The 27,732-nt window shown below is 33.1% G+C and overlaps 1 protein-coding gene across 1 annotated transcript in view; it reads left to right on the top strand.

Annotated features, from left to right (window-relative positions):
* Positions 1 to 10,774: 10,774 nt before the first annotated feature.
* The window catches only part of LOC142973152 (trehalose transporter 1-like protein), a 31,448-nt gene continuing 14,490 nt past the window's right edge, over positions 10,775 to 27,732 (top strand). The window contains exon 1 of the mRNA XM_076114752.1: positions 10,775 to 11,124. Within this exon, the coding sequence (XP_075970867.1) occupies positions 11,079 to 11,124 (46 nt within the window). The 5' untranslated portion in view covers positions 10,775 to 11,078. The remainder of the gene's footprint in view (positions 11,125 to 27,732) is intronic.

Below are 27,732 nucleotides of genomic sequence, written 5' to 3' on the forward strand. Positions count from 1 at the left end.
GAAAAGCAACTTAAAATAATCCAGAGGCTTCCGTAGCTGACGGCGATCTAGCAGCTACTTTAATATGAAAGTATACAGAATTACTAAATTTAATCTAGATATACCTGATTTTACTATATTACTATAGTTCTATGAAATCGTGCTTGCCAATAAACTCTAATAAATTGTCGAAATATCTTTGACCAACCATCTTCTGTCGCAAGTGACGTTGCGGTCCAAAACAATACCTAATAGTTTCACAAACAACAATGTTTTATACATTTCATCACAAAACCATTATGGAAATTATTCATAGGGAAATATTTCCCAAATTTCCATAATAACTTAGTACACATGAACCATTACAGTCAATGGGGAATTGTGCATTTCAAAACATGGTCCCTAGTACACAGTGGGCATGTAATCCCAACGAAACCCATGGGATAGAGCTTGATTCGAGCCTCTATAACCATATTATTGTTAGAACGCAGTTAGTTGTCTGTTAGTAGTTCGTAGGACTTTGTAATAGATGATTAGTGGCTATGGTAATCCAGTATTAGGATTTTTTACTCTCGCCGTCATCAAATAGCGAGCATTTGACTTTTAAAATGACGTCAAAGAATATAGTTCTTGCAGAACACACTAGAGGCGATGAACTATTTTCCAACGATAGTGATGGGAAAACGCTTCGGACTATATGAACGAGTGTAAGATTTTGCAATTCACATTTTCTGTGAAATAGAGACAAAATTATTATACTGAATACCTAATTACGATTTTGCGACTTTAGATTAAAATTTAAAGTAAAAGAAGGTTTATTGCGTATGCATAGTTTTAAACTTTTAATAATAAGTGTCCAGCTTAACCTTGAGTATATAACTATATAGCAATTTTCCAAAATTGTGCATAAATTATAAGCTATTTAGAAAACAAATATATCCTTTTGTTGTTTTTCTCTATGTTTACAATAAGCGTTGTGTCCGATACGCTTTACTTAACAGTAGAGAACTATATATTTCATAATATTACAAACAAGAGACGTCTTATTCAAGAGAAGATACCAACTTCTTTACATTTATACACTTATTAGAATAAGAATGTACATACATAAGGACAAATTCACACGTCCCGGGTCCCATTCAATTTGCTAGCAATGTATTGCTCAGGTACACAAAGGTATCTATTCAAAATAGAATCTTTTCTGAATGTCAGTGAATATCTCGAGGGACGTCCGTCTCTTTACAACTCGTAAATCTAAAAAGTAGAAATAACGTTGGAACCTAAGTACCTAATAAAAATTCTATTGGCGTTCCATCTTGTTTGCCTGCCTCATAAGTTTAATGATTATTTAAAGAAGGAACAAGTAAATCAAATTTTAACATTGCGAGTTTAAGGAAAGTGGTTTTATTGGATAAAATACTTTCAGCCGGTACGTTTTAGTTTCTTTCAAGAAAGTTTGAAGAATTCATAAAGTTACAGCATTTCTGTCGTCTTTCGAAATAGGTACTGTTTTTTTCTTGCCAACTGACTTACAGGATTTACGTGGTAACGGGTTTCAATCACACACTTAAACAATTATTGAATTATTATATAATTAAAATTTTAAATCATAAGCAAGTTACGTCTTAGCACAAGAACACGTTGATCAAAAACTAAGAACTATTGACTTTGTAAGCTCGAAGGCATCACAATATTTATTGCTCAAGTTCTGCCTAACCCGTAAAATAGTAGAGTCGAGATACAGAACCCCTTCGGCCTTAGATATACGCCGACCGATAAAAACCGAGTATTGGCTATAGCCGACCTCCCTAAAATTTATGAGTCGCGAATCTGTTGCAGTTATTTTATTGGATTCCATCGTAAAGTTTAGAATTACACTATCTCCTTGGCTCCTTGGCTCTTGGCTTGAGGAGATAAATCCAAGTCCAATATAACCAGTAAAGTTTTATAACTATTTGGAAATCAAAAAGTGTAATACTTACCAATCTTGACGTCTTGTTATATATTGCTGAAGTTGAGATCTCTTTTTGTCATTGCTTCTGCAGGATTTTGTCCTGCACCAATCAAGAAAATAGTATAACTGATATTTTCTTAACAATTGGGTAATGTACTTGATTCAAAGTCCTCGTCGGATTATTGTTGTGCAACTGAAAGTGAAAAAGTTTCTAATTTCCTACCTATAGTACCTAGAAGTAGGTAAGTTATTGGTTTCAGCGGTTATGTACTGCTATTTTTAGTAGATGTTTACGGTGAGTTGCAATGCAACAGCAAGAATAAATATAATATTTCCTACGAATACGTTATTACAAAATAAGCGATTCTACAATTTATATAAAATTTACTTTATATTCATTTAAATACGAAGAAACGGTCTGTTTAAATATTGAATACGGCTCATAGCTACATCAAATATGTGTAATGTATTCGCAAATGAAATGCACAAAGTTATGTGCAGTACGTAATGTATGTTTTAGTGGATGGGACAGCACCAGCATGTAAACGATCATTCCGAAACATTGACCACGATTGTAAATGGCTTCATGCAACTGTTTATTGGTATTTGAATTGATATAATCATTTAGTTATTAATAACTGATGCTTTTTATAAATTATGATGATTTGATGTATAGTTAGAAAATGACTTTTTTCTCAAGTTTTAAAGTTCAATACCTTGCACCGAAGACACGTCTCTGGGGACGTAGGAACCATACTGGGTACTTTTGAAATAGTTCAGTCACTGCCTTCTTAACTTTGCGTGTCGTTGAAATTGTCGCCTGCAGCTCGATTCTTTACTACTATCGACTACCGGCAACCAGCTTGTCATCGAGAAATTTTGTATGAAAATTTGATCAGCGCCTCTGACGGGCGTTGTATGAACTATTTTGGCAGTTACATTCTAAATGTCAAACTTTCCATACTCGTCAGTACCGACTACCGACTGTACAGAATCGAGCTACTGCATCTGAGAGACTGTATTACACACAACATTTTGATTAATCGTAGCAATGTCAAACATGACAATAGATAGTGTTAGTCTAAATTCGACAATTTGGTATTTTAACTACTGAATAATGCTTAAATGTTCAATCACCTCTCAATTAACTCACGACATCATAGTCTATTTGTATCACCTTACTATTGACTCCAAGTTTCTTCAATTGGACGTTACAATACCATTATGTAATGTCCTCCAATCATCTCCTTAGCAACACGAGACATTCCTGTTTTATGATACTTCTAACTTTATGAGCCCGGCGAGATCAAATGAGGTCAATCACTAATGCGGAAACTAAATTATCGTCGCAAAAATATACCCACAAAGTGCAAAATAAATCACAGCGGATAGCCTTGTTCGTACGTCATGTGATCTTGTATAAAAATATATAATTTATTTCCTATATTCACTGCATTGCATCCTTTAACAAGTTCTGATTGATAAACACTTCCATGTAAACAGCGAAGCTGTATACATATGTATAAGTCTGTCATATTTTCTGTCATGTGAGTTTATGCGCTCGAGAGCTTTGTATGATTTATTTTTCATTATGTAATCACTTCTACACTGACGCATCCTATAATGCTGAAGGATGCAAAGATAGAATAAATTACTGTTACAATGGAGAAGAAAGAATTAAATTCTGTAATTTCAAAGCGATTTCATAAAAAAAATGTTTAGAAACTTTTCGCTAAACTTTCTAAAACTGAAGGTTTTAAATATATAGACCACAAATAACTTAAAAATAAGATTTTACTTCCTGACATTGTAAGTAGAAAAGAATCAAAATAATTCATTGACGTTCCTCGCATATTGACTACAGAAAACTTCGCAGAAATACTTAACCCGTACTGGTTGGACATAAAACATTTTTTGTTGACATAAATCAAGAGTAAAACCGCGGGCGGAAACTAGATTCTCATAAAATATCGTTCAGGGTTAACGCCATAGTCGGAAGGACCGGTTGCGCGTGAGTTTCTGCCTGATGGTTTTATTGATGCAATACGTAATGTCAGACGACAATTAAAACCACTGTGGATAATATTATTATACTTTGTAAACAAGTCATTGATGTACTTTAGATTCACTTGAGGATGTAAGAAGACAGCAATTTTGATGATATATAAATGAACTGTTTAAGAGTTTACGATGTTATACTGAAATCTATTTGTGGCACAATATTTAAATTGTTAAACAAAAGTAAAATATTCATCTTCTCTTTTTCAGCAAAGTTAAAAATATATCAAACGTTTAGTAAATTATATACTTTTTTTCAAAATAATCCCAAAAATAGTTGTTTGTTATACAATTTCTCATGAAGTAATTTGATGAGTTCTTTTAGGTTTATACATTTTCTACATGAGAAATGTTTAGATCAACAATCGTAGTTGCCAAAGCACCTTAAATATAGGTGATTGATATTATAGCAAAGCTTTGCTACACAAAACTAATAATTCATTGCACTTAACAACCGAAAGACGTAAGCAAGTTCTTAAGAAGCTTCAAGAAAAGTCAAGTGTTTTATGACAGCTTCAAGTAAATAAAGCCAAGGGGGTAGTTCTCTTAAGTGTTACTTGACAGTGTTGCATTTCAACTTGCATTGTTTTAAAGTGTTTATCGTTACCATGGCAACGAGATTTGTCAACGAAGGTGAGAAGCGCTGCGAAATAGTGCATTTGAAGTATCGAAAACCTTGTCACAAGATTTCATAAATTTATGTAATTTTTATTTTATGTGATGTCTCCGTGTGAAGTATTTTTCGTGTAACAATATTATTGAAATTAATTATTTTATATTATAATGGGCGTTCCATGTAGGAATTATCGAGAATAGAACAATAAGTATTTTTGTAGACATACGTTTTAGAGATAAAACAAAATCGTGTAACGATGATACATAGACAAGATAAATGACTTTTCTTTTGGATTCATTGATTTTCCAAAACCTAGTACTTAAAATTGTGTCGATTTGCATGACTCAGCTTAGTAACAAAGAAAATCTAGATAAATAAATGCATTATAACGATGATGCCAAAAGAATCGCATTTATAAGGTTAATGCTGACAAAACTGTTCCCCTATTTTGGTTAAGATGGGCTACTAACATCATGATATTGAGATCTTTGATTTGATTATCACACGTCAGAAAAAAAAATGTGACAAACACACACGCAACAAAACAATTTTAAGTGGTCTTCATTAAAATAAACATTTAAACTCGGTCACACTACTTCCAAATAAGTACCGGTTAGCATATCTGGTGCAATTTTGATGACTTCATAACGTTTTCTATCACTATTAAGTAGGTTATCCGACAGTTATCCTGAAGTCCTTAACCTAACTATAAGCCTATATCAGAGATACGATCATGCAAAGATCAGTTGCAAGAAGCATTGGCAAGCGCAACAGCGGTTGATTCAACCCAATGGGAATATGCGTTAAGCATCGCTACTCCAGTCCTTGAACTGATGACCGGTGTTTACAAATAGACTCCTAGCATCAGAGAGTATGTTAATTTGACAATTCTATAGTCTGACATCTTAGTAGATCTAGAATAATCTCTACTAAGATGTTTATCAGGTACTAGCTGACCCGCGCAACTTCGCTTGCGTCACATAAGATAGAATGGGTCAAAATTTCCCCTGTTTTTTTCACATTTTTTATTGCTGCTCTGCTCCTATTGGTCGTAGCGATGTGATGTATATAGCCTATAGCCTTCCTCGATAAATGCACTATCTAACACTGAAAGAATTTTTCAAATCGGACCAGTAGTTACCGAGATTAGCGCGTTCAAACAAACAAACAAACAATCAAACAAACAAACTCTTCAGCTTTATAATATTAGTATAGATGAGATGAAGATTGAGTAGATATATATAGTATAGAGTAGTCGGTATAGTAGAGAGGCATCTACATAGATTATAATCTAACTAACTCTACTAAGGTGTTAAAAATTATTTCGAAATATTTTTAAACGACAAAGCAGTATCAAACAGGCCATCATCGGGTACATAAGCCGGCAGGACACTGATGTACCAAATTCTGAATTTAATGTGTCTTAGCCTCTTGGGAACGAAGCATACAGAGCTGTCTACTGTCACTAGCTTCAGTGAGTATGTTAGTCTGAGGGTTCTAGTTGTCAACAAACACTTATCGTCTATCGCTAACCGACAAGTTAGCTGCACTTGCCGCCGCCGGCTCTGTGGGATAAACTTAGGATAGTGTCAGCAGTGTAAGGATATATTAGCAATATTAAGGAAAGTCTTCAATGTTTTAATATATTTAAGCTGCTAAACTAGCGCTTTGTTTAAAGATATGTATATAGGTCTTCTGCTTGATTTTGATACGGTCTTTCAATAACAAGAATGTTGATCGTGTCTAGAGCGCTTATTCGTCCTAAGATAAATGTTAAGTGAGGCCTCTTAAAAGATAAGCCTAAGATCAAAAACAATTCTTTATTCTGACTAGTTCTACTTGGAACTGAAAAGAAGACCATTAAAGAACTGCTGCTAAGCTTACCTTAAAATAAAAAGTGAGCGACGTGGCTAAATAACTTCGTATAACATTGATAAATAAGGCACACAAAAACAACAGAATATTTTTTTATTACTCTACGACTATGATACAATAATGCAAAAATGCAGGATGCATAAATAAACAATTGCCAAATGCTATGCAACTTGTACATAGATTTTAAAAACATGCAAATTTATTTGAGCTAAATGGGTACTCGTCTATTATTACCAGACATTATTATTACATAATGTATTCAAACTATTTCTAAGATCTAGAAGCAAAATATACTAAAGATTAGTATCAGTGTTTATTTTCAAACATGTTTAAATGAAACAGTATAAAATGTTGTGCAATCGTCTCGTAACTTCTCTATTTCTTAGTAATAGTTCATCGTTTTAATTGAAAATGAGCGAATCATTTAATCAGTCATGTCATACAGAATAATTTGGTCTGTGCGTGTGTTATAAGTACTAATAAAAAGCTATCGTCGAGCTCAGTGTAATGTCATTGAAATATTGGATCATTCTTACACCATAGTTTACGGTATGAAAAGATAGAGTAGCTTGCCAACATCACTATAATAAATTATAAACAAAGGAGCATCACCAAAGGTGTGGCAGTGTTCCATCGTATTCTTAAATCTTTAACTTGTTAACATCTAACTTGATATACGAGTATATTCGGTCTTAACACTTCCTCCTCAACACTTCCTCGCATAACTCGCATAATAACTGCCCTTACGGAATGATCTTTTCTACTTTTCTCAGGAATGTTTCTATAACGTCACACTTTCTGTACTATCTGACCACTTTGCTTTAACTTTCGGGTACATTCTCGGCAATTGTATATTTATAACGAAAACAAATCACATTCATAGGTAACCACGCTTTTGTACATGGGGGTAGACAGGACCAAAGCACGCCTCTTGTTTAGAGCCCTGCAAACTTTTGCTTCATTCGCATCCAAGCAGCTAACAAGAACAACATGTCTAACATAACCATCTACTCACCTAAAGAGTTTACAATTATCTACATAAGTACAGTACTTTGACATGTGCTTGCCAAGGAGTTCACAATGCTCTTTGTGTGGCAACTTACACAAAAGTAACTTACGTAAAGTCAGCTTACAAGTCTTCTTAGTAACTGAAGCCTAAGTATTGGGGTCATGCAATTTTAAAACGTTCCCAACGACGAGTTTGTTTACATAATCCTTTTATTTCTTTATAATTGATGAAAGATGATATTGTAAGATTACGTACGAGAAAGTTTAATAAAAATATTAATGCTATAAAATAACACCATTATCGTTAACAGATTTTAACCGTTATTGGAATAATTTGCACATTTTATTGAATTCATAAAATAATATGAAAAAATACGTACAAATACGATCTTCATCGCTATGTACGCTGATGCGGTTCACATGGACTGGGAAATCGAACTAGGTGCCTCGTGATACTGTTCATGCTTAATATACCTATCTTAAAGATTTTAATTAAGCATAAATAAAAAAAAAGATAATCAAATAAAGAAAATAAGTGTTCATGTAATTAATATAGAAGCAAAACACCATCATACTTCGTTTAAAAAGAGCTTTGACGTAACCCAATGAAGTTTTCCATAACAATCAAGTGGCTGCAAATCCTGACGTCTAGATCAATCTTAATCGTGTCTTCTCGAATGACACTCTATACGATTGACGTCGGTAGCCTCTGTCATAGCAATCAATAACGGGCATTACGTACGACTGGCCACTTGAAAAATTCTGGCAATTAGCATCAGATTACATCTATTAACGAGACAACTAACAAAACAATTCATATTCTCTACAGTTCTAACATCTAAAAAAACAAAATAGGTAGACGTAAAAATTTTATTTTATTTTCTACGTAAATTATAGGAACAGACGTACTAACTTACTAGCAGAAGGCTTTTTATTTAATACTAAATGACTAAAAGCAACTCTTATAATAACAAAAAATACTACCTAACTAAAAAAATTGATAAAAAGAACTATTATCTAACTAAAAAAGTCTGATAGGACTTCAAATTCTTGACTGAACGCTTTGATCTTTGCTTGTTTTGAGACTAAAAAATAAAAATGATTTTGAACACTTTCGGACACAAATTTTGATCATGTTTTTACTAACCTCTGTCTATCTGGGTCAATTATTTAGGCTATATGGCTGGCTAACTAATTAAATACAAATAAAATCATAGGGTCGTAAAATAGCCAGTTGGTAAAACGCTCAACAGCCTCATACAAAAACGAAATAACAGACTTGGTTTGATTACTCTAACGACGAATTCGATGACGCACTGTGATCTGCCTTTTCGTGTTTGATGACTATACATTTTACACTTTTTTTATAATAAAAATATCACTTTTTATACGCTCCTAATCGGTTTAGTAGTTCTTGGGATTATGCGAAACAAAAAAACTCTTTGTTGAAATTACTTATTAGCATAAATATAACGTAGACTTAAGATTTTTTTTATCACTCAGTAGCTAACTTTTAATTAACGCTTGCCCGCAACTTTCAATTTTCATTCAAAAATAAAGGGGAGAGGAGACAAAAAGCCAACAACAGCATTGAAATTACAATGCATGTTACCGTTACGGGTGAAATGGGGTACAAAGGCCCTGAGCCCCCCTAATGGTGGAACAATCAACTTAAGACCCCTATTCTCTTTCTTTCCTCAACTGTTATATAACAATAAAGAGTTCTCACTATTTTTGTTTTTATTCTTTTAATAAAAGGAACAGGAAAAAACGTGTTCTATAGTTATCTGCTTACTGATTATTAGATACAATATGTTTTTATTAAACATTTGTCTTGTAACCATGAAATATTAAACGAAAAAAGTACATTTTAATATTCTACATAGTAAGTATTACAAATCAAAACCACCATTTTGAAAATGGAGTCGATGTCTATATAAGTAAACTTTGAACTCGATCGTTTCTTTAACGTTTTGGAAACGAGTGGGAAACAAAATGACTAGGTGTTTGCCTAATATTTTTAATTACTTTTGATAAACACGGGTCACTTGCGACATGGGTAATTCTCCGCGGTCCTTGAACCTATAGCCTAACTTTATTTGCTGGAATAAACGGTTTTCCACATGTATAGTACATTGAGACCCTCGCAATCATAGGAATTACACCGTGACGTCATATCTGTTTCATTCTAAATTCTACTCTAATAAGTGTAAGGCCTTAACAGTTCCACCTAATCAGGTAATCGGTTTATTGCCAATGGCTTCATTCACAAAGTGGCGAAGTGTCAACCGTGACGATAGAATATTAAAAACGCATTAATACGTAAGACAGCATGACAACGTCCGATTGATAACAATATGACTTATGACTCCTCAGATTATAGGGGAATTATATCATTTCACGGATTTGTAAATACATTATAATAGCGTTTGAGTTTAAAGACTTCTTTGCGTTATTGCCCCGAAGCTATTAAGCTATCAATCAAAATGAAACAAGGTTTTTATACTTCTTATTTATAGGGTATATTTGCATACTAATGAGTAACAAAATAAACTGCTAAAAAACTTGTTACCTAACGCCTTGTGTCCACTGTCTTCGTGGTACAAAGTTCAATATTTGCATGAGACTCTCAGTCGTCGCCATAGCAACAGCGTCCTTTACAATATCTAAACGTACGTCTGATGAACATTGTGAGTCAGACAATGAGATACAGATAAATAAGTAGGTAATCCAGATTGTTCTCTCATGTGCCAGTTTAGAACATCAGACGCAGCTGTCAACCCAGATTCATGATCATTTTTTCATCTTTATACTACATGCTATTAATATTGTTCCAATGACATTTCCCAGACATACCCCAGGTGGTGACACTATTTTAGGATGTTCACTAATATTCACTATTACCCTGTAAACATAATTAGCGTTAAAGATAAGAATCACATAATTAGCCCGCAGTTACCTATGCTTTATTATTTTCCTGCTCCGATATATTATAGCAAACAATTTTATTTTTGCTCATTAGACAGCTGAGTAAATAAATATCATCACCTTGTCACACATTCATATCTTATTCATGACATGGAAAAAGGAAGTACAAACAACAAATATTATCAAGATTAAAAGACACTATAATGTAAACAAGAGTAAACAACGAAATGTGAAAAAAACGAGCGCGCTGAAGTTCAACACTAAACATTGAGTGCCGTTATCAGTGTGGTCGGTCGACGATCGCAACACGACGAACGATAACCGAATAACAGCACTATCTGATGCTATGTAGGCAACACAGGCGCGACGGAGGCTCCCCACAGCGGACGACTCCGTCTCGTCAATTGACAGCTGAAACCGTCAACAAAACGGGAATATTATTGTCTTGCACCGACGCGTTCAGCTAACCATTCAGTATTCACTCTTACGGCGAAACGCGCACAACACGTGGTCGGCTAATATTAGAGCGGCATGCTCCAAGCACAGTCGGCGACTCGCTTCCAGTCCGGCACACAGCACGACACAGTGTACTCCATGTGTACGCGCCTCGCTGTCACAGAACATAAATGTTAATTCGGAAAGTGCGTGTACACCGCGACAATGTCCAACAACCGCAAGTGGAGGGAATATGTGACGGCACTCAGTGGTTCGTAATTTATTTTTATTTTTCACGTACTCTGTGCGTGTTTTAAAATAGTTTTATTAGTATTTATGTTTTTTTCGTGTGCATTGCGCGTGGAGTAGCCGGCAACACCGTTTCAGCTTTTAGTGTACTGTGCACACTCACGCAAGTTGCAAACGTCACTAAAATATACCAAAATTGAACTGCTGATTCTTTAATCTTATATGAGTAAATGAAAAACATTGAACTTAGACTCGGTAAATAACTACAATGTATTAAAACACCAATATGTTAATTTTCACACCGTATGCTAATCATTTGTTTAATAAATATACAGTTGCTTTATAACTAGGAACTATAGTACGTATTATCATTTAATTTGGCGGATACTTTTATCTTCCGGCTATCAGAATTTAATAATATTGACACCTATTGTTTTTAAAAGTCATATTCATCATTATTTATTATTAGAGCTATCCTTGAGAAAGATTACACAATTATTACACAATCCACGATTAATAACTGTTAATACACGAGTATTGTAAATAATATTATTGATGACAATGGCACAAAACATGCAAATACGATCAACATTTTTGTCATTAAGTAACGATAGTTAACAAATTAAAATGTTTCGTTACTAAATAATAGAAAACGACTGTAACATAAGTGATAAAATTGCAGTCTGCAAATGCGTAAAGCAATCAATATTCCACTATCGTAACCTAGCAACTAATTATTTACATAGTTTCAAGTATTGCAGAAACGGATAAAAGTTAATGAACTAAATAAAGTACATTTTAACAAAGATAAAATTAATGATCAAATAAATACGCGGTCATTGAATGAAAGTGCAAATAAAAATATTAGTTTTGTTGTTGTTTACTCCGCTTGTTTGTCTTAGGACGCCTTGCATTCCCTCACGGCGATGGAGTCTAGACTTTGGTGTTTATTGAGAGTTCTGTCTCCATGAAACGAGATATTCTAGACTTGAGCTAATGACATTTATTAACGTATGACTCAGCTCAATGAAGAAGCTATGGGACTTGAGTAGTAGCCGAGGTTAAGATAAATTTATTTGTATTTCTTTCAGCAGTTGTGTCACGTAATTCGTATCGTTTCTAGGAAATGTTATTTTAAATAATATCTATCAACTTTAATAAACATAGTCCAGTTCTAATTTTTATTACAAAATAACTCGTTTTGCTTACTTCTATTGCGAATACTCCACCTACCTACTTGTTGATATTTACAATTCGCTAATTATACAACGTATTCCGCGGGTACCTTTTTTAGAATGACCCTCATGGGTCACCGTATGCTATTAAGTCTGTTGAATTAACTAATTGATCCATTTACATATAGAGGAAAAACGTTAAACATATATCGTTGTAAATAAATTGAACCCGTTAGTGTCCCACTACTGGGCAAGGGACTTCTCGCGGAATAAGGAAAAGGCTTGGTTGGGGACTTTGCCTACCCTTCAAGGTAGCATAGAAAACAAGTTCTGAAGTAGAAAGCACTTAATATTATTAACAATAGCGTTCTTAAAAAGAAAATTTCAATTTGTTTTTTTTTGTGGAGATGAATTTAATTTCACAAATGCGGCCAGCCTCTCACTCAATCAGAAAAAATAGATGTACCGATAGCCTGACAATAGCATTGAATATAAAAAATGTAGAATAGTATCACATGATTTGTATAGGTACAATTTCTAATTCCAAAAGGAAAACTGAAAGCAGTCATATCATTCTACTTTCCAATTGCAATAGGCAAATTAGATCGCAAACCAATGTTTACGGAAACACCAACTCGCATTTTTCCTCGTAAAGACCTTAAGAATCATTGATCTTCGCAGTTTCATCAGGAAAATACTGGTCAAAGTCTGAGAATACAGGATAATATTTAGCTCTGATATGGGAACAGGATAAAGTGGATTAAGACGTAGTACAAAAAGCTATAGTTCCCTATTCAAACGGTCTGCGTTTTCCGAAACGCCTATAAATGTTTCTCTCAGAAAGTGAAACAAATTAGAAAATCTGCTTTTAGAAATTGAAGAATAACTCAAGGTTTTTGTTTATTGTATTATATTTACATTATAAACTTAATAGAAGTAACCTTTAATATAATATTCAACGGCCAGAGGCGCAAACACTAAAACTGTTTACTAGTTGTTATTCAACTTAAACTGTATTTCAAATAACAATAGTAATAGTGCTCTCAAATAATACGTTTTAACTTTGTTCTATGACAACTAAAGTAACTTAAAATGTTCATGAATTATTAATTTTATGATTTACGTCGCATTGAAAATTGCCATGCCAGTAGGAAACGGAATAATTCATCACTTTAATCAAATACTATTGTCTACCGTCGTCAATATTTAGTTTCCAAGTGATTTTACATGTAAAATATTAAAGTTTGAATCCCACAATGATTTGGACAGAGGAGAAATAATGAGTTTGATGAAATATGGAAACAGCGTCATATTATAAATGGGAAAGTTATATTTGTTTACAGTTTGATATTTGAGGGTTATTTAGACATATAAAAGCCAACGCGTGTTATTTATTGAACTAGCTTTAGCCCGATATTGCAGCCGTAAAATGTTTTCTAATAACTTTTCATCTATTTCTATAATAACTCTATTAGCTACTAATAATTGAAAAAGGAATCCCAATCCATGCTTTTGGTTTTTCAAGATAATCGTGTAACTCAACTAAAATATGATCAAGCGTATATTTTTTGTACTTATAGTCAATTATATTTAAGGTGACTAGCAATTTTAGTTTGTTGAATCAAAAGGCAACCATAATCTACTATCTGTTGAACAAGACATACTTACATTATTTTTCGACACACATGTAAAATATAGGTCAGTTTATACTTTATCTATGGTTATAAAGTACAAGTTCAAATAATGTAGATTGTGGGTGTTTAATTGGATGGTAAAATGGTTTCGCCACTAACATAGTGGCTGTTTACCAAAAGTACCTTTTTATATGTTAAAAATATACACGAAAGCGAAATGCAGGATTCTTAAATTTTTTGGTCTACGCTTATCGTAAGGCAAGCTCGTCCAGCAACTCTTTTCTAAATCCGGGTTTTGAACCCAAAACTCCGTGTTCAGTAGTCTAATGTATACTGTTTTGAACTCAGAAGCATCCAAGAATATTACTACGAGTATGATAAAAATATTTTCCTTTAAAAAAAGCTGTTGATATGTGTTTTAAGAAGATTTTCGTAATGCGAAAGTTATAAAAAACTTTCTAATAAGATTACTCTCGCCGTAGGGACACGGATTAGAGACCCGAAGGACTTAAAAGGCACGCAAATCCCTTGCACAGGGAACTTCGGGTCACATCATATTTTTATATCATACATTTTTGTGTTATCAAATTGTACAGTACTTATCTTTCGGTGTATGGTTTCAGCACCTCAGCTATAGAAACTAAAGAATAATTTAGCTGCTGAAATTTAAGCTGAAACAAACCAAATTGCGGATGTATAGATATTTCAAATTCAAATAAAATTCTAATATTTTTAGGTTACAAGCTGTTTAAATAAGTGCTCAATAAGTTCATAATATTCACACACATACACAAAATCAAACCTTTTGGTGATAGGGGTAAGGACAACAAAGAACGCCACTTGGTACAATCCTAACAAACTTTCCTTGCATCATTCACATCCATAGTAATCTCTATTAATATTATAAAGCTGAAGAGTTTGTTTGTTTGTTTGTTTGTTTGAACGCGCTAATCTCAGGATCTACTTGTTGAAAAATTCTTTCAGTGTTATCTATATGTCCATTTATCGAGGAAGGCTATAGGCTATATAACATCACGCTAGGGTCATTAGCAACGAGAAATGTTACAAAAACGGGGAAAATTTTGACTTATTCTCTCTTAGGTGACGCAAGCGAAGTTGCGCGGGTCAGCTAGTTTAATATAAATTAACCGATAAATGACGTATTATCAATTTGGCAAACAATATAGCTAAGTGATTGATATTAAATCTTTTTTATAAGCCATTGTATCACGTTATTACTTTGATGATCAAACGGGTGTGGCTAATAGTTCGTGAACTCATCGGTTTCATAATAAATGTACTGAAATATACCACACCAAATAATTGAACTTTCAGCCTTGATCAATGTTACAATCCGAATATACATACATATATGTATATTAATATTATAAATGCAAAAGTTTATAAGTATGGATGGATTTTTTGTTTGTAACTCTTTCACGATAAAACTGTTTGATAAAATTTGGTTGACTGATAGCTTATTGCCTGAATTAATACACATACTTTTTACCCTGGAAAATATTTCCACACGGACCATATCGCGGACAGAAGCTAATGTTCCGATATTTTGCTTAGTAATTACCTATACCAATCCATATACTTTTTTTTATAATATTTATTTATTGAGGGCTGTTAACTCTACGAGTTTAAGTCAGCCCCATCTCAACAAAAACAAAAAAATCGACACAGTTACAATATACATCCATATACTTAAGGACACAAACTATTATCCATATGTTAGATAAATACATATCTAGATAGATACTATAACATGTACATAATATGTACACACAACAGTTAGATACCAAACATGTGCTAGATATCAGAGATACTCATAGATCGACTCACTGATTTCAATGAATAGAATATTGTCTGGCAATTTATAAACGGCATGTACTGTTATCAATATCTATTTCACGCTATCAATATCGAATTTAACTGCATGCTTGGTGCAGTGGTTAACGTGGTCACCTCGCCGCAATAAACGGAGCGCTGGGCGTGGTGGGTTCGAATCCCTCTTGGGACATATCTTTGTTGTGATGTGCACGAGTATTTGTCCTGGGACTGTTTGTTAATGTATCTATATTAGTATATCTATCAATTATTTGGTCACCATAATACAAGTTCTGCTTAATTTGGAATCAAATGACCGTATGTGAATTGTACGATAATATTTATTTAGTTCACGGTATCATACAATCGTGCAAAACTTTTTCTTTTAATAGGAACTTTAAAATACCAACAAGTTATACGTATTACCGGTAAATATTTCTTCAGAAAAGTCAGTATTTTTTCTATGACGCAGGCTTGTATTCACAATGGTTTCTTAAAAAACAAACAAGCAGTGCAGATACTTTGCCATTTCCCACAAATGAGATTCTTCTCGGTATTACCCAGTGTACACAGATGCCTAAACAAATGATTAACTGGTAACCCAGCCAGTAAAGTTACGTTGAAATCAGATATTCATTAGTACCACGAAACTCTAAAACATTTATATTAGGTTTGCGCGTGTCTGCTCACAAGTGTAGAGTTCTATATTAACGATAGTAATTCTGACTAAAGCATTATTATATCCAAATAAAATATTATTAAGCCAAGTAACTTTAAAAACCTTAATTTCAGCGAATTACGAGTATACTGCCAACCTTTGTTTAGTAAGCCTGTGACGTAATAAAACTAATTTCAAATAGTAAACAAAAAATCTTAGTGGGAAAAAAACCAATAAAAAATATTATTATATAATTTAAACATCGTCTTCAACTCTATGACTAGCAATATTTTACTTTGGATAAAACCTCTTTAGAATATAAGAAATAACAAATAAAACTAGTACTCAGACATTATTCAATCTATTGTACAATATTTTTCTTCACGCTCATAAAATATTTTATGATTAATTTTCTTTACAGTAAATAGTTTAGTACGGCTCACGGCATGTCGAATAAACTGTTAATATTAAAAATGTAATAAAATTGAAGTTCTGACATGATGAAATTAACATATTTTAATATGGAGATTGAACAGGCATTATTCTTTATTTACAGAATATATAGAAGTAGGTACATAATATTTTTCAGTCAAAATAGCTGTGGTATCTTAGTATTTTGATTAAGATTTCAGTTATTTATTAATAATAATATGTGCACCAATTGACTGTGTTAAAAAACAAAACTTAAAAAAAAACCTTACAGCGAAGTATCTGTTTAGACACTGCAATTCAGTGATTTCTTTCACAGCCATTAATGCTTCAATCATTTATCATCATAATTTTATCTCAATGCAACAGGACGCTATAAATATAAAATAATAAAAACAGCCATGAAGTTTCACTGCTTGATGTATTTATGTATTGAACAGTTCGGTGATTCTCAGTCATCAATTGAATATGAAAGTGATTGCGTTGAAAGACATTGTATTTGTACCTAATTATTCACATGTATGAAAAAACATAATTATGGTATATTGTATCTAGCGTGTTGTTTTTTCATAAAGTAAAATTTACGTAAAGGCTGTTCAAAGCTGTCACCACATGGCAGCCAGCCCTTTGTTGATACATTAAAAATAAAATTTTCCTCGTTTTTAAGTCCTAGTACTGGCAAAACCTTGAAAATTCTCATTGAACATGAATCACACCAGTTTGTATTGTTTGTCGCGATTACCATTCATATCACATTAGCCGTTTATTATAATACAGGAACAGACTACGTTTAACGCATTTTAATATTTCAGAAGTATTGTTTTACAATTCCCTATATCATCCTACGTAACTTACGTCCTTTACTTACTACCTAACGATTTCAGCTACTTATACATATTTCATTTTTCGAAAACCTCCACCCATACGAATATACGACGATATGAAAACTCTGTTAAATTTTGTAAGCACATAGTCAATTGTAAATATGTCATTCTATTTAGATTTCAATTTTTATCACAGCAAACTATGATTTTGTTTGTTTTTTCATTATGCTAGATTGCCGAGTATCATTATTATAAAAAAATATTTCAGGCTAGTACCCGAAAAGTTACTTTGAGAAATGTTATCTTTAGTGTTAAATATTAATACCGCAGTTTTGCCACTTCCATCGTGAAGATTATGCGATTAATGATTACTGACAAAAATGTTCCGTTTGATCGATCGATAGATTTAGAACTTGATTCATCCGATCTGATGTCATTCATGAACTAGATAATAGTTGGTTTCCGTCGACTGCAAATCAATTTCACGAAGATAAGAACAATTGGTAGATACTTATATTACTATAGTCACAATAATGTGCCCTTGATGAATGCTTTTGCTCAATTATTTTCGTTTTCAACAGTTTATGAAAGAAAACATTACTCTCTATTATTTATCTGGCCTAAACGATAAAATACTGTACCAGGTAGATACATAAATCATTTAAATTTGAGATTGAGCTTAAAATGATGATACACATTTATATGTAGAGATACGGTACCTAATGCTTAGTTAATTCCATAGTACAAAGGGCCAAGCATTGATTCTTCGTGGCTCAAAAATGCAAAATCCGCAAAAGCCGCAATAACATTGTGATATTCTAATCAATTATACTCAACTAGTTATAAATTTGTACGCACAAAGTTATTGCTAAGCTCAATTGTAATAAATCTCTATAAATGAATCATAACCATAACGTTCCAGAAGTTAATTAATTGAAAATTTAGTTCTTTCGTGTTTATGGACGTGGAAAAAGCAATTAGTTCCGTTAAAAATATATCCGATCCTTTAGTCATACGCATTTCGCGCCTTCTGCGATGTTTATGCGAATTAAAATGCTGATTGCTTTGAGGTTTATTACCTTGAAGTCTAATTTGATACTGTCGACAAAGCTCCATAAAACACTCTAATTTCTAGATTAACAAATTGTAAATCTAATATTGTTTTAGAAAAATTACTTTCCTACGATCATTTAAAAACTAGCTGAACCTTGCGGCTCCACCCGCTTAAAGCTTGGCTTAGGGACTGATTAAGAAAATAACTCATGTTTGACCCCAGGTCTTCAAGTACATCCACGATAAATTTCAACAAAATCAGTTCTATGGTTTAGCCTTCGCAATGGTCGCTTTGCAAAATGGAACAAATGGAAACATAAATACAAATTGTGTTTTTTGTTTATCATTTTTCAAAATATGGCCTACCAGTGAAGTTCGGCGTGCATAATTGCTTTATTTTTGGATTGCCAATGCCATACGTTGGTACCGAGAGGCCCCTATGACGGCTTGTTTTAGGACAACATATTTTTTGTCCGATGTCTATATCGCGATTCGTTACAGACTTATCTCGTTCGCATATATTACGATTTTTTCATTAGTTTCATCTACATATACATAGGTATAAACGACTTTTAAGATACCCAGTTACTATGTGTATGGGTACATGGTACTATTTTTTATCATATCGCTGATTTCTCCAATTTATATTGTTAAACTATTTACAGCAGTGATAGCCGAGTGGTATAAGTTGACACCTTCCGCGCAAGTTGTCGCAGGTGCGAACCCGAGCAACACACCAATGACTTCTAGAAGTTATGTGTGTATTATAAATAATTATCACTTGTTCCAACGGTGAAGGAAAACATCGTGATACTACCTTGCATGCCTGAGAGTTCTTTAGAACAGTCCTTGAAGGTATGCAAAGTCCTCAACCCGCAATTCGCCAACGTGGTGGACTCAAGGCCTAACCCTCCCTCATTACGGGAGGAGACCCTTGCCTAACAGTAGTGGGACATTAATGGGTTAAATTTATTTATTTATTTTTATTTACAATACTTTTGATAGGATTTTCATGATGCGAGTTAATAATAACTTAAACTGAAGCGTGCAATAACCGAAACATTCATCATCATGATTTGTTAATTAAACCTTTATTTAATTAGTATTTTTTGTCATAACATCCGCTGTTCCGAACCAGTAACGATGTTTATCTCGGCAATTTTAATAAATTATTAACATGAATAACGCAGAATATATGAAAATATAGTCTAAATACATATTCAGTAACTAGATAAAGAATAATATTTCATAATTAAGTCCAAATCCAACTGAGACTTGCAAAAAACTTTTGACAGTTGAACCATACTGATGCTCCTTAGGGCGTATCACACATACCTAATACTTATGTATCTGGGGGCACGGAAGTGCCCCCGCAAGTCGAGCAAAAAAAAAGCGGCACGGTCGTAACATCCTTTTCTCGAAGCAATTCGGGCTATTTTTGACACCCCTATAATTTCGTTGTGGATAAAACAAGAAGCCTGGATTTTTAGCAACTAATCAGTCATTGTATAAACACGATATATTTAAAATTTCAGTCCATTTGAACCAGTAGTTTAAGAATGACAACTTGTTAAAATTTTGAATTTTGTCACTCACTGATTCACTGACTCACTGACTCACTGACTCACCGATCATCAAAAGTCTAAGGTACTTCTAGCAGACTTAGAAGCTTAAAATTTAGAATACAAATAGGGTTTAGTGTCTTAATTATGGGAAAAATGAAATATTTTCTAATTTCGGTCCAGTTTTCTAAATACACCAACTGCAACAATAACTTTGTAATCTCATATAAATGTATAAGATTACAAGGTTACATTTGCAGTTAATGAATTATTATTACTGTAGAAAATAAAATAAATAGATGTAAATAGGCACCTACTATATGAGGCATAATGGGAGGGGGTATAGGGTGGGTAAGGGTGTTTAGCCCATGAAACTGAACAACATTCCCATAGGAAAATATGTTGAATTATGAAAAAAAACGTCTTTCCATACAAATTGGACTTATGTTCGCTCTACAAAAAGAAGTGATATGCCATCAAAAACATTCTGTAAAAACCTCAAGTCTCGCCGTAAAAAGTTGTGAGATCTATATAATACCAAGTCGATTAATCTATTTAGTCTCTACTTAAAGGACCTTCTGTCTTAAGTTATTACGTATGTTATTATGATGCCAATGAAAAAAAAATACCTTTAAAACAAATAGATCGACTTGGTCATCGCAAAAAAACACAAATTCGCCATTAACATTTCAGGAGCATTAACTTCTCGTCGTGCTGTGTAGTGTGATACATACTAATAATCAAATCATGCGATGGCCAGGTCGGTCTATTTGTTTTAAAGGTATTTTTTTTAATTGGCATCATAATAACATACGTAATTACTTAAGACAGAAGGTCCTTTAAGTAGAGACTAAATAGATTAATCGACTTGGTATTATATAGATCTCACAACTTTTTACGGCGAGACTTGAGGTTTTTACAGAATGTTTTTGATGGCATTTATATTTTTACGTACCTAATTCTTAACAAACCAAGCATAATTTTACTTTCAAATTATTTTATTTCTACGTACGTTTATTCTTTAATTTATGTTCAATTGTACATGAACACAGCTGTGATAAGAACAAAGTATTCTTTGTGTTTTTTCAACGTGAAATAAAATAATTTTCTTCACTTTTTAATAAAATAAAAACATATGTTTTTATACGTATGGCCTTACTTTGTTTATATTTTACGACGTTCTAACATCGAAAGTGCGAAGTAATACGTTTCCTTATTAATTATGTTTGTCTTAAGATATCTTTGTAATGCGTATATTAATTTGATCAATATTTGCTCTGAGATAGCGATCTGTCAACCTTAAAATAATATCAGATATGTTCTCATTTATTCAACGAGTTCGATAAACTTTCTGATTCATGACCTGAATTAATGCTAATGTGATCGGTTCAAGATCGTTGTCTTAGAGTTCAAGTACCTATGAGTCGACAAGATCATTTTAACACTTAGTAACATGATTCTATAGACGTTGTTCTATGAATTACGTGCTACTACTACACCCATATTTTGCGTGGTAAACGAATTTGGGTCATTTTCATGTTGACTTTTTTCGGCAAATAATTACCAAGATCTGTGTCTCGTTTCCTTCTGAGAAGTAACTAATCCTAATAATAATGAGTCACACCAATGATTTTTGTTATGAGCATATTTAAAAACTAGGTACTTCAAGGATAAAAAATCTGTTTTTATTTTTTTCGTATCTTCAAAAATGACCGAGATATTAAACGTCAAAGTATGGCCTTCGCGCCAAACTCCGGCGAAGCGGCCGCACGGACGTGTGACGTCATCTTACGACACTGCTATTTCGTTAGTACTTGCCGATACCTACATAGGCTCGTTGTCTCTCGCGGTTTCGCTTTAAATAATTTGTTTTGCTTATAGTGGACAAACAAAATGGTTAGAAAATATTGTATTGTTCCTATGTGTACTAAGTCCAGTGAGAAAACACCCCAAAAAATGTTTTTTTCTGTACTATGTACCTAAACTGTTTTATATTTTTGCAAGAGACACCTAATCTAAAACTTAAAGCCCGGTTCAGATACTGTCAAGCGCAAATGTTAAATAGAAGTTTATTGCCTTTTGAACACTTCCTCAAGATCGAGATGTCATATCATGTTCATACCTAGCTAGCAATTCCTTCTACTAAACAGTGGATAGGTACTATTTAATGAGCAGTTCAATGACCTCACAGGCGGCGGTGAGCCGAGCGCGGCGGTTGAGTTGGCGTTGGTTTTTTGTTTTGAAAAAAGAACTCATGTTTATTAAATCTAATAATATCAAAATTAAATTGTTTAATTAAAAGTTCTAATTACACACCCAATCATATAAGACATCCTACAGAGTAGATTCATGCGTTCATTATGATAGCCATCAACATGACTAAAATCAGAGGCAGGGTGACAATTTTTTTTTATAATATTATATTAAAACTATGTTTTCCAAATTTACACTTGGTAGGTACGTAACACTCATTATTTGTAATGCCAGTTGTAACAAACTTTCAATTTTATTGTTAACTACACACAATAATATTATTAGTAGTATACGAGTTCAACTTTCTTTACCTGGGTCTAGTTGATGATTGTGTGCGTGGCGATCGAGATCGAGGATATCTTAGTGGAGGCTTATTTTACAAAAAACACGATGATTAAATTTATAACACATACACATACACAGACTCTTTAAATATTAAATGCAAATCACTTTTCAAGTCAAAACTCCGCATCACCCGCAGTCGAACAAGCGTGTCTGTAGCGACGTGACGTCAGCGCATAGCGCGCGAAGCAACGCAAATTTAAAAATGCAGTGAAACTTTATAACGCTGTAACTTCGGTAATTTTGACCCGATTTTGATAAAACAAAAACTATTATTATCAGCATAAGTACACAAATTTAATGCAGTATGTTTAATAGTCATATTTTGATGTGCTGGTGTGACTCATTGAACAATACTTTAATTTTCTATTATTTATCCCTGAAACTACACGGATCTTTATTTTTTTCGAAATACGTTAGTCAAACAATATCACTCACGACTACAATAATAATTCGTATTACGGTCATTATTCAAAATATTCACTTCTATGAGTAGAGAAATCTACGGGAAATAACCAGTAATTTCCATAGCATGAACAATCAGATAAATATTAATTTCAACAAATTAGAGGTTAAACTCGATATGTTGTTCGCAGTATTACAGAACACAAACCAATAATAATTACCGCAAGTAATAGCTTCGAAATTAAACGAATTCACGGAACAATGACCATTTTGTTTTCATATTAAATTGCACTTGTTTTAATTATCTACGTTTAAAACGATTCACATGCGATAAATAATCACGCATTATATTGACCATACTTAAAAACAGTAAAAAAGTGGGTAACCCAAATAAGGCCTATGTTCTAATAAGGCATATTTCTAAAATTTCCCGCTTTCGTTTTCGAATAGCCGCCAATGTATGTAGAAACGTCCGAGTAAATTAACAAACGCACACACTTCTACCTATCTTATATATTTCTAAGAAAATGTATGTATACTTTGTGCTTCCTTCATCGCTTCTTTCGATACGCAATCAATAGGGCGATTTCCTATCGACTATTAACAAATAAACTGATCAGAATCTCTTGTGTTTTTGCAAAATCTTTTAGTAATTTAAAATGGTAAGCACTCGCTAGTCCACAGTACTGGCTATAGAAAATCGCGCTACAGATCTATACTAATATTAGAAAGCTGAAGAGTTTGTTTGTTTGTTTGTTTGAACGCGCTAATCTCAGAATCTACAGGTCCGATTTGAAAAATTCTTTCAGTGTCAGATAGCCCATTTATCGAGGAAGGTTATAAGCTATATATCATCACGATACGACCAATAGGAGCAGAGTACCAGTAAAAAATGTAACAAAAACGGGGAAACATTTATGTACGTCAGGCTGGCCCGGCCCCATGGAATTTAATAATGAGATTGTTATCAATCCAATGTACCCGGGTATACTAATATATGTAACACCTTCATTTTCAATGTAACTCTTTTTAAAAGAAATTACGTGCACTTCTTAGTGGCCGGGCCAGCCTGACGTTTTCAGCCCGGCCACCTTGTTTCCCACTAATCTACAAAAAATACTGGCAATATTGTGCTACAGATGAAATGTACCCTATAATTTATGCATATGTAACACAAAATCAAATCCTAAAATGCAATAGCATACGAAATATTAGCGGTTGCAGGTGGCCGGGCTGAAATTATTTTGTTAATATAAAACAGTAAAACTGCAACACCTACCAAAAACTAATACCAGTACATAATGAGATATAGAGATATAGAATACATGTAACGCTTTCATTTTAAATTATATTACATATTTAGAAAGAATAATCACTTGAAATTATATTTCAGCCCGGCCACCTAAAAGCGGTAATATTCCCTAAAATCTTATGCCAATTTGTACAGTAAAACCTGATACAGCTATGAAATGAAAGTTACATTCGTTTCGTTTTAGTCGTATACCTTTAAGCCTTCTGTTTGACTAGATTATCAAAATCTGAGAAACTTGCCGAAGAGTGACTATCATTTATTAACTAATTTCAGGACATTTGGTTTGTTGAGTGAAACAAAATGCGTTACTATGATATTTTCATTAATAAACTAAGTAGTATAAATCACAAATAATAATTGTTGGATACATAATACCTAAACCTATATATATTTTCTCCGTTTTTGGCTTCACAACATAACCATACAAAGATAATAGTTCACAGACGCTACCACCGATTTTTAGACGGCGCCTGTGTCGCGTCCCAACCTAAGTCGTAAGATATTTTCCCCGAGTAGACAGAATAGATGCGCAAGAGCCGTGTAGTTATTTTTTACCAAGGTATAATAAGTATTTAACCAAAAATTATCTTCTAATATTCTGAATGAATGAATGTTCGATGTCAAGGTAATATTGATATTACTATAATTTTTTGATAACTGTGTTATTATCAATGTGTAACCTTTTTTTACATTATTTATAATTAACAATTGTTATAGTACCTAATTAATATAAGTAGGTACAAATGTTGTCTAACTAATTTCAAAAATGATTATTAAAAAAATATGACAATTACCAATTTTGTTTCACTCAACAAACCAAATGTCCTGAAATTAGTTAATAAATGATAGTCACTCTTCGGCAAGTTTCTCAGATTTTGATAATCTAGTCAAACAGAAGGCTTAAAGGTATACGACTAAAACGAAACGAATGTAACTTTCATTTCATAGCTGTATCAGGTTTTACTGTACAAATTGGCATAAGATTTTAGGGAATATTACCGCTTTTAGGTGGCCGGGCTGAAATATAATTTCAAGTGATTATTCTTTCTAAATATGTATTATAATTTAAAATGAAAGCGTTACATGTATTCTATATCTCTATATCTCATTATGTACTGGTATTAGTTTTTGGTAGGTGTTGCAGTTTTACTGTTTTATATTAACGAAATAATTTCAGCCCGGCCACCTGCAACCGCTAATATTTCGTATGCTATTGCATTTTAGGATTCGATTTTGTGTTACATATGCATAAATTATAGGGTACATTTCATCTGTAGCACAATATTGCCAGTATTTTTTGTAGATTAGTGGGAAACAAGGTGGCCGGGCTGAAAACGTCAGGCTGGCCCGGCCACTAAGAAGTGCACGTAATTTCTTTTAAAAAGAGTTACATTGAAAATGAAGGTGTTACATATATTAGTATACCCGGGTACATTGGATTGATAACAATCTCATTATTAAATTCCATGGGGCCGGGCCAGCCTGACGTACATAAACATTTTACCCATTCTCTCTTATGTAACGCAAGCGAAGTTACGCGGGTCAGCTAGTCTTTGATATAGGTACATTAAAAGTAATGAAATTCAATGACACAAATAAGTTACATAAAATCATGAATACAATAAAGTCAGTGGCGACCTTGCGTTGGGTAGAATACCTAGAATTGACGTTATCATGCAGTTTGAATAGTTATGTGACCTACAATTGAGAGACCTCACATACTTATCGCTTACAACTATGTTATACTTGTACGAGCGACTTATATTATTTACATTGTATTATTTACGGAAATAGCTGTGTGATGTAAATACTGATTATGATATCCGATTTCCAAGTGCATTTTCAACTGTCTCCGTGGCGCAGTGGTCAAGGTCTTCACGTCTCTACTTACTACACTACTGCATCGGGAGGTCGTGGGTTTGTTTTAACGTCTACGAAATTTAGTTTTATGTAATTCGCAGTTTGCGTCACTACATGAGACTGAAAATCAATTTAAGTTAGTTATAAATATCAAATAATGTATTAGATAATAAACCCATATATTATTAAGTATGCGACTTCGACAAAAAGGATGTTATTAGATAATACTATTATACTGTATTGCATTGCAAATCCTCTTAGGTTATGAAAAACAGCAAATCATAAAATAAACAGTAAGGAATATTATGAATAATATTTACGGAAATACCGTCTACTCTACGATAGGGAAGTAGGTATTGTGAGACTTCAGCTAATACAAAAGTCAATGTTTACCCCATCAGTCGGACTCACGAGTTTCGGCGTACATTTACAAAAGAAAAATACTTTAACCATGATAATATAATCATGTGATGGGAAATTACACACAAGATCACGCTTTCAACTAACAGATGAAATCCCCAAGATCGTCAAAATATTAAAATATATTTTGATTTGAAAATATCTAATCGTTGTGGCAAAACCCTACTTTGGGAGATTCCAAAACCCTAGTATGGGCTTTAAAACGTTTATCAAACAAATAAAAAACCTCAAGAAGTACGAAAAACCACAAAGGAATCAGCCTAACATACAAATTTATCACTGACGTTATTCAATTGTTTAATTTATTATCCAGAACTGGCTTTTCCGTTTGACACACGACTTAGAAACAAACTAACGTGATAGTTTAGAAAACTATCTCTATTTACATTTCCTTGTACTAGTATTCAGATAGATGCTTAGATTGAAGTGAATTTTATACAGATTAGTTAGCTTCTTGGAAATAAATACTCTCTAAGTACTAAATAGAATCTCGAGTTAAAAGTGGAATCACGTTTAGAAGAGATCCGGGAATAATCATATTTGCATTTAAGTTATGAACTATTTCTGAAATCTAAAACCAGTAACTTTTAGAAAAGGTTTAATGACATTGCGTATATAATTCGGTTGTTCACAATATTATATTACAACTTAATAAAAACTGCGAGAAAACATCGAAATATTTTTCACAATGACCAGAATCAATTTCAATATGGATGGACTCAGCTTAATTAAAAACAAAAGAAACACAAAAAACGGCCGGCAGAAAAACTATTTCATATTATAACCTCTTTATGTAATAGTTATGAAAAAAGTAATAAGGCGAATGTCATCACACGTTGTCTAATTCAGGGCTATTAGCTTTGTCAGTAA

The sequence above is a fragment of the Anticarsia gemmatalis genome, chromosome 1 (assembly GCF_050436995.1).
Source record: "Anticarsia gemmatalis isolate Benzon Research Colony breed Stoneville strain chromosome 1, ilAntGemm2 primary, whole genome shotgun sequence".
NCBI lineage: Eukaryota > Metazoa > Arthropoda > Insecta > Lepidoptera > Erebidae > Anticarsia > Anticarsia gemmatalis.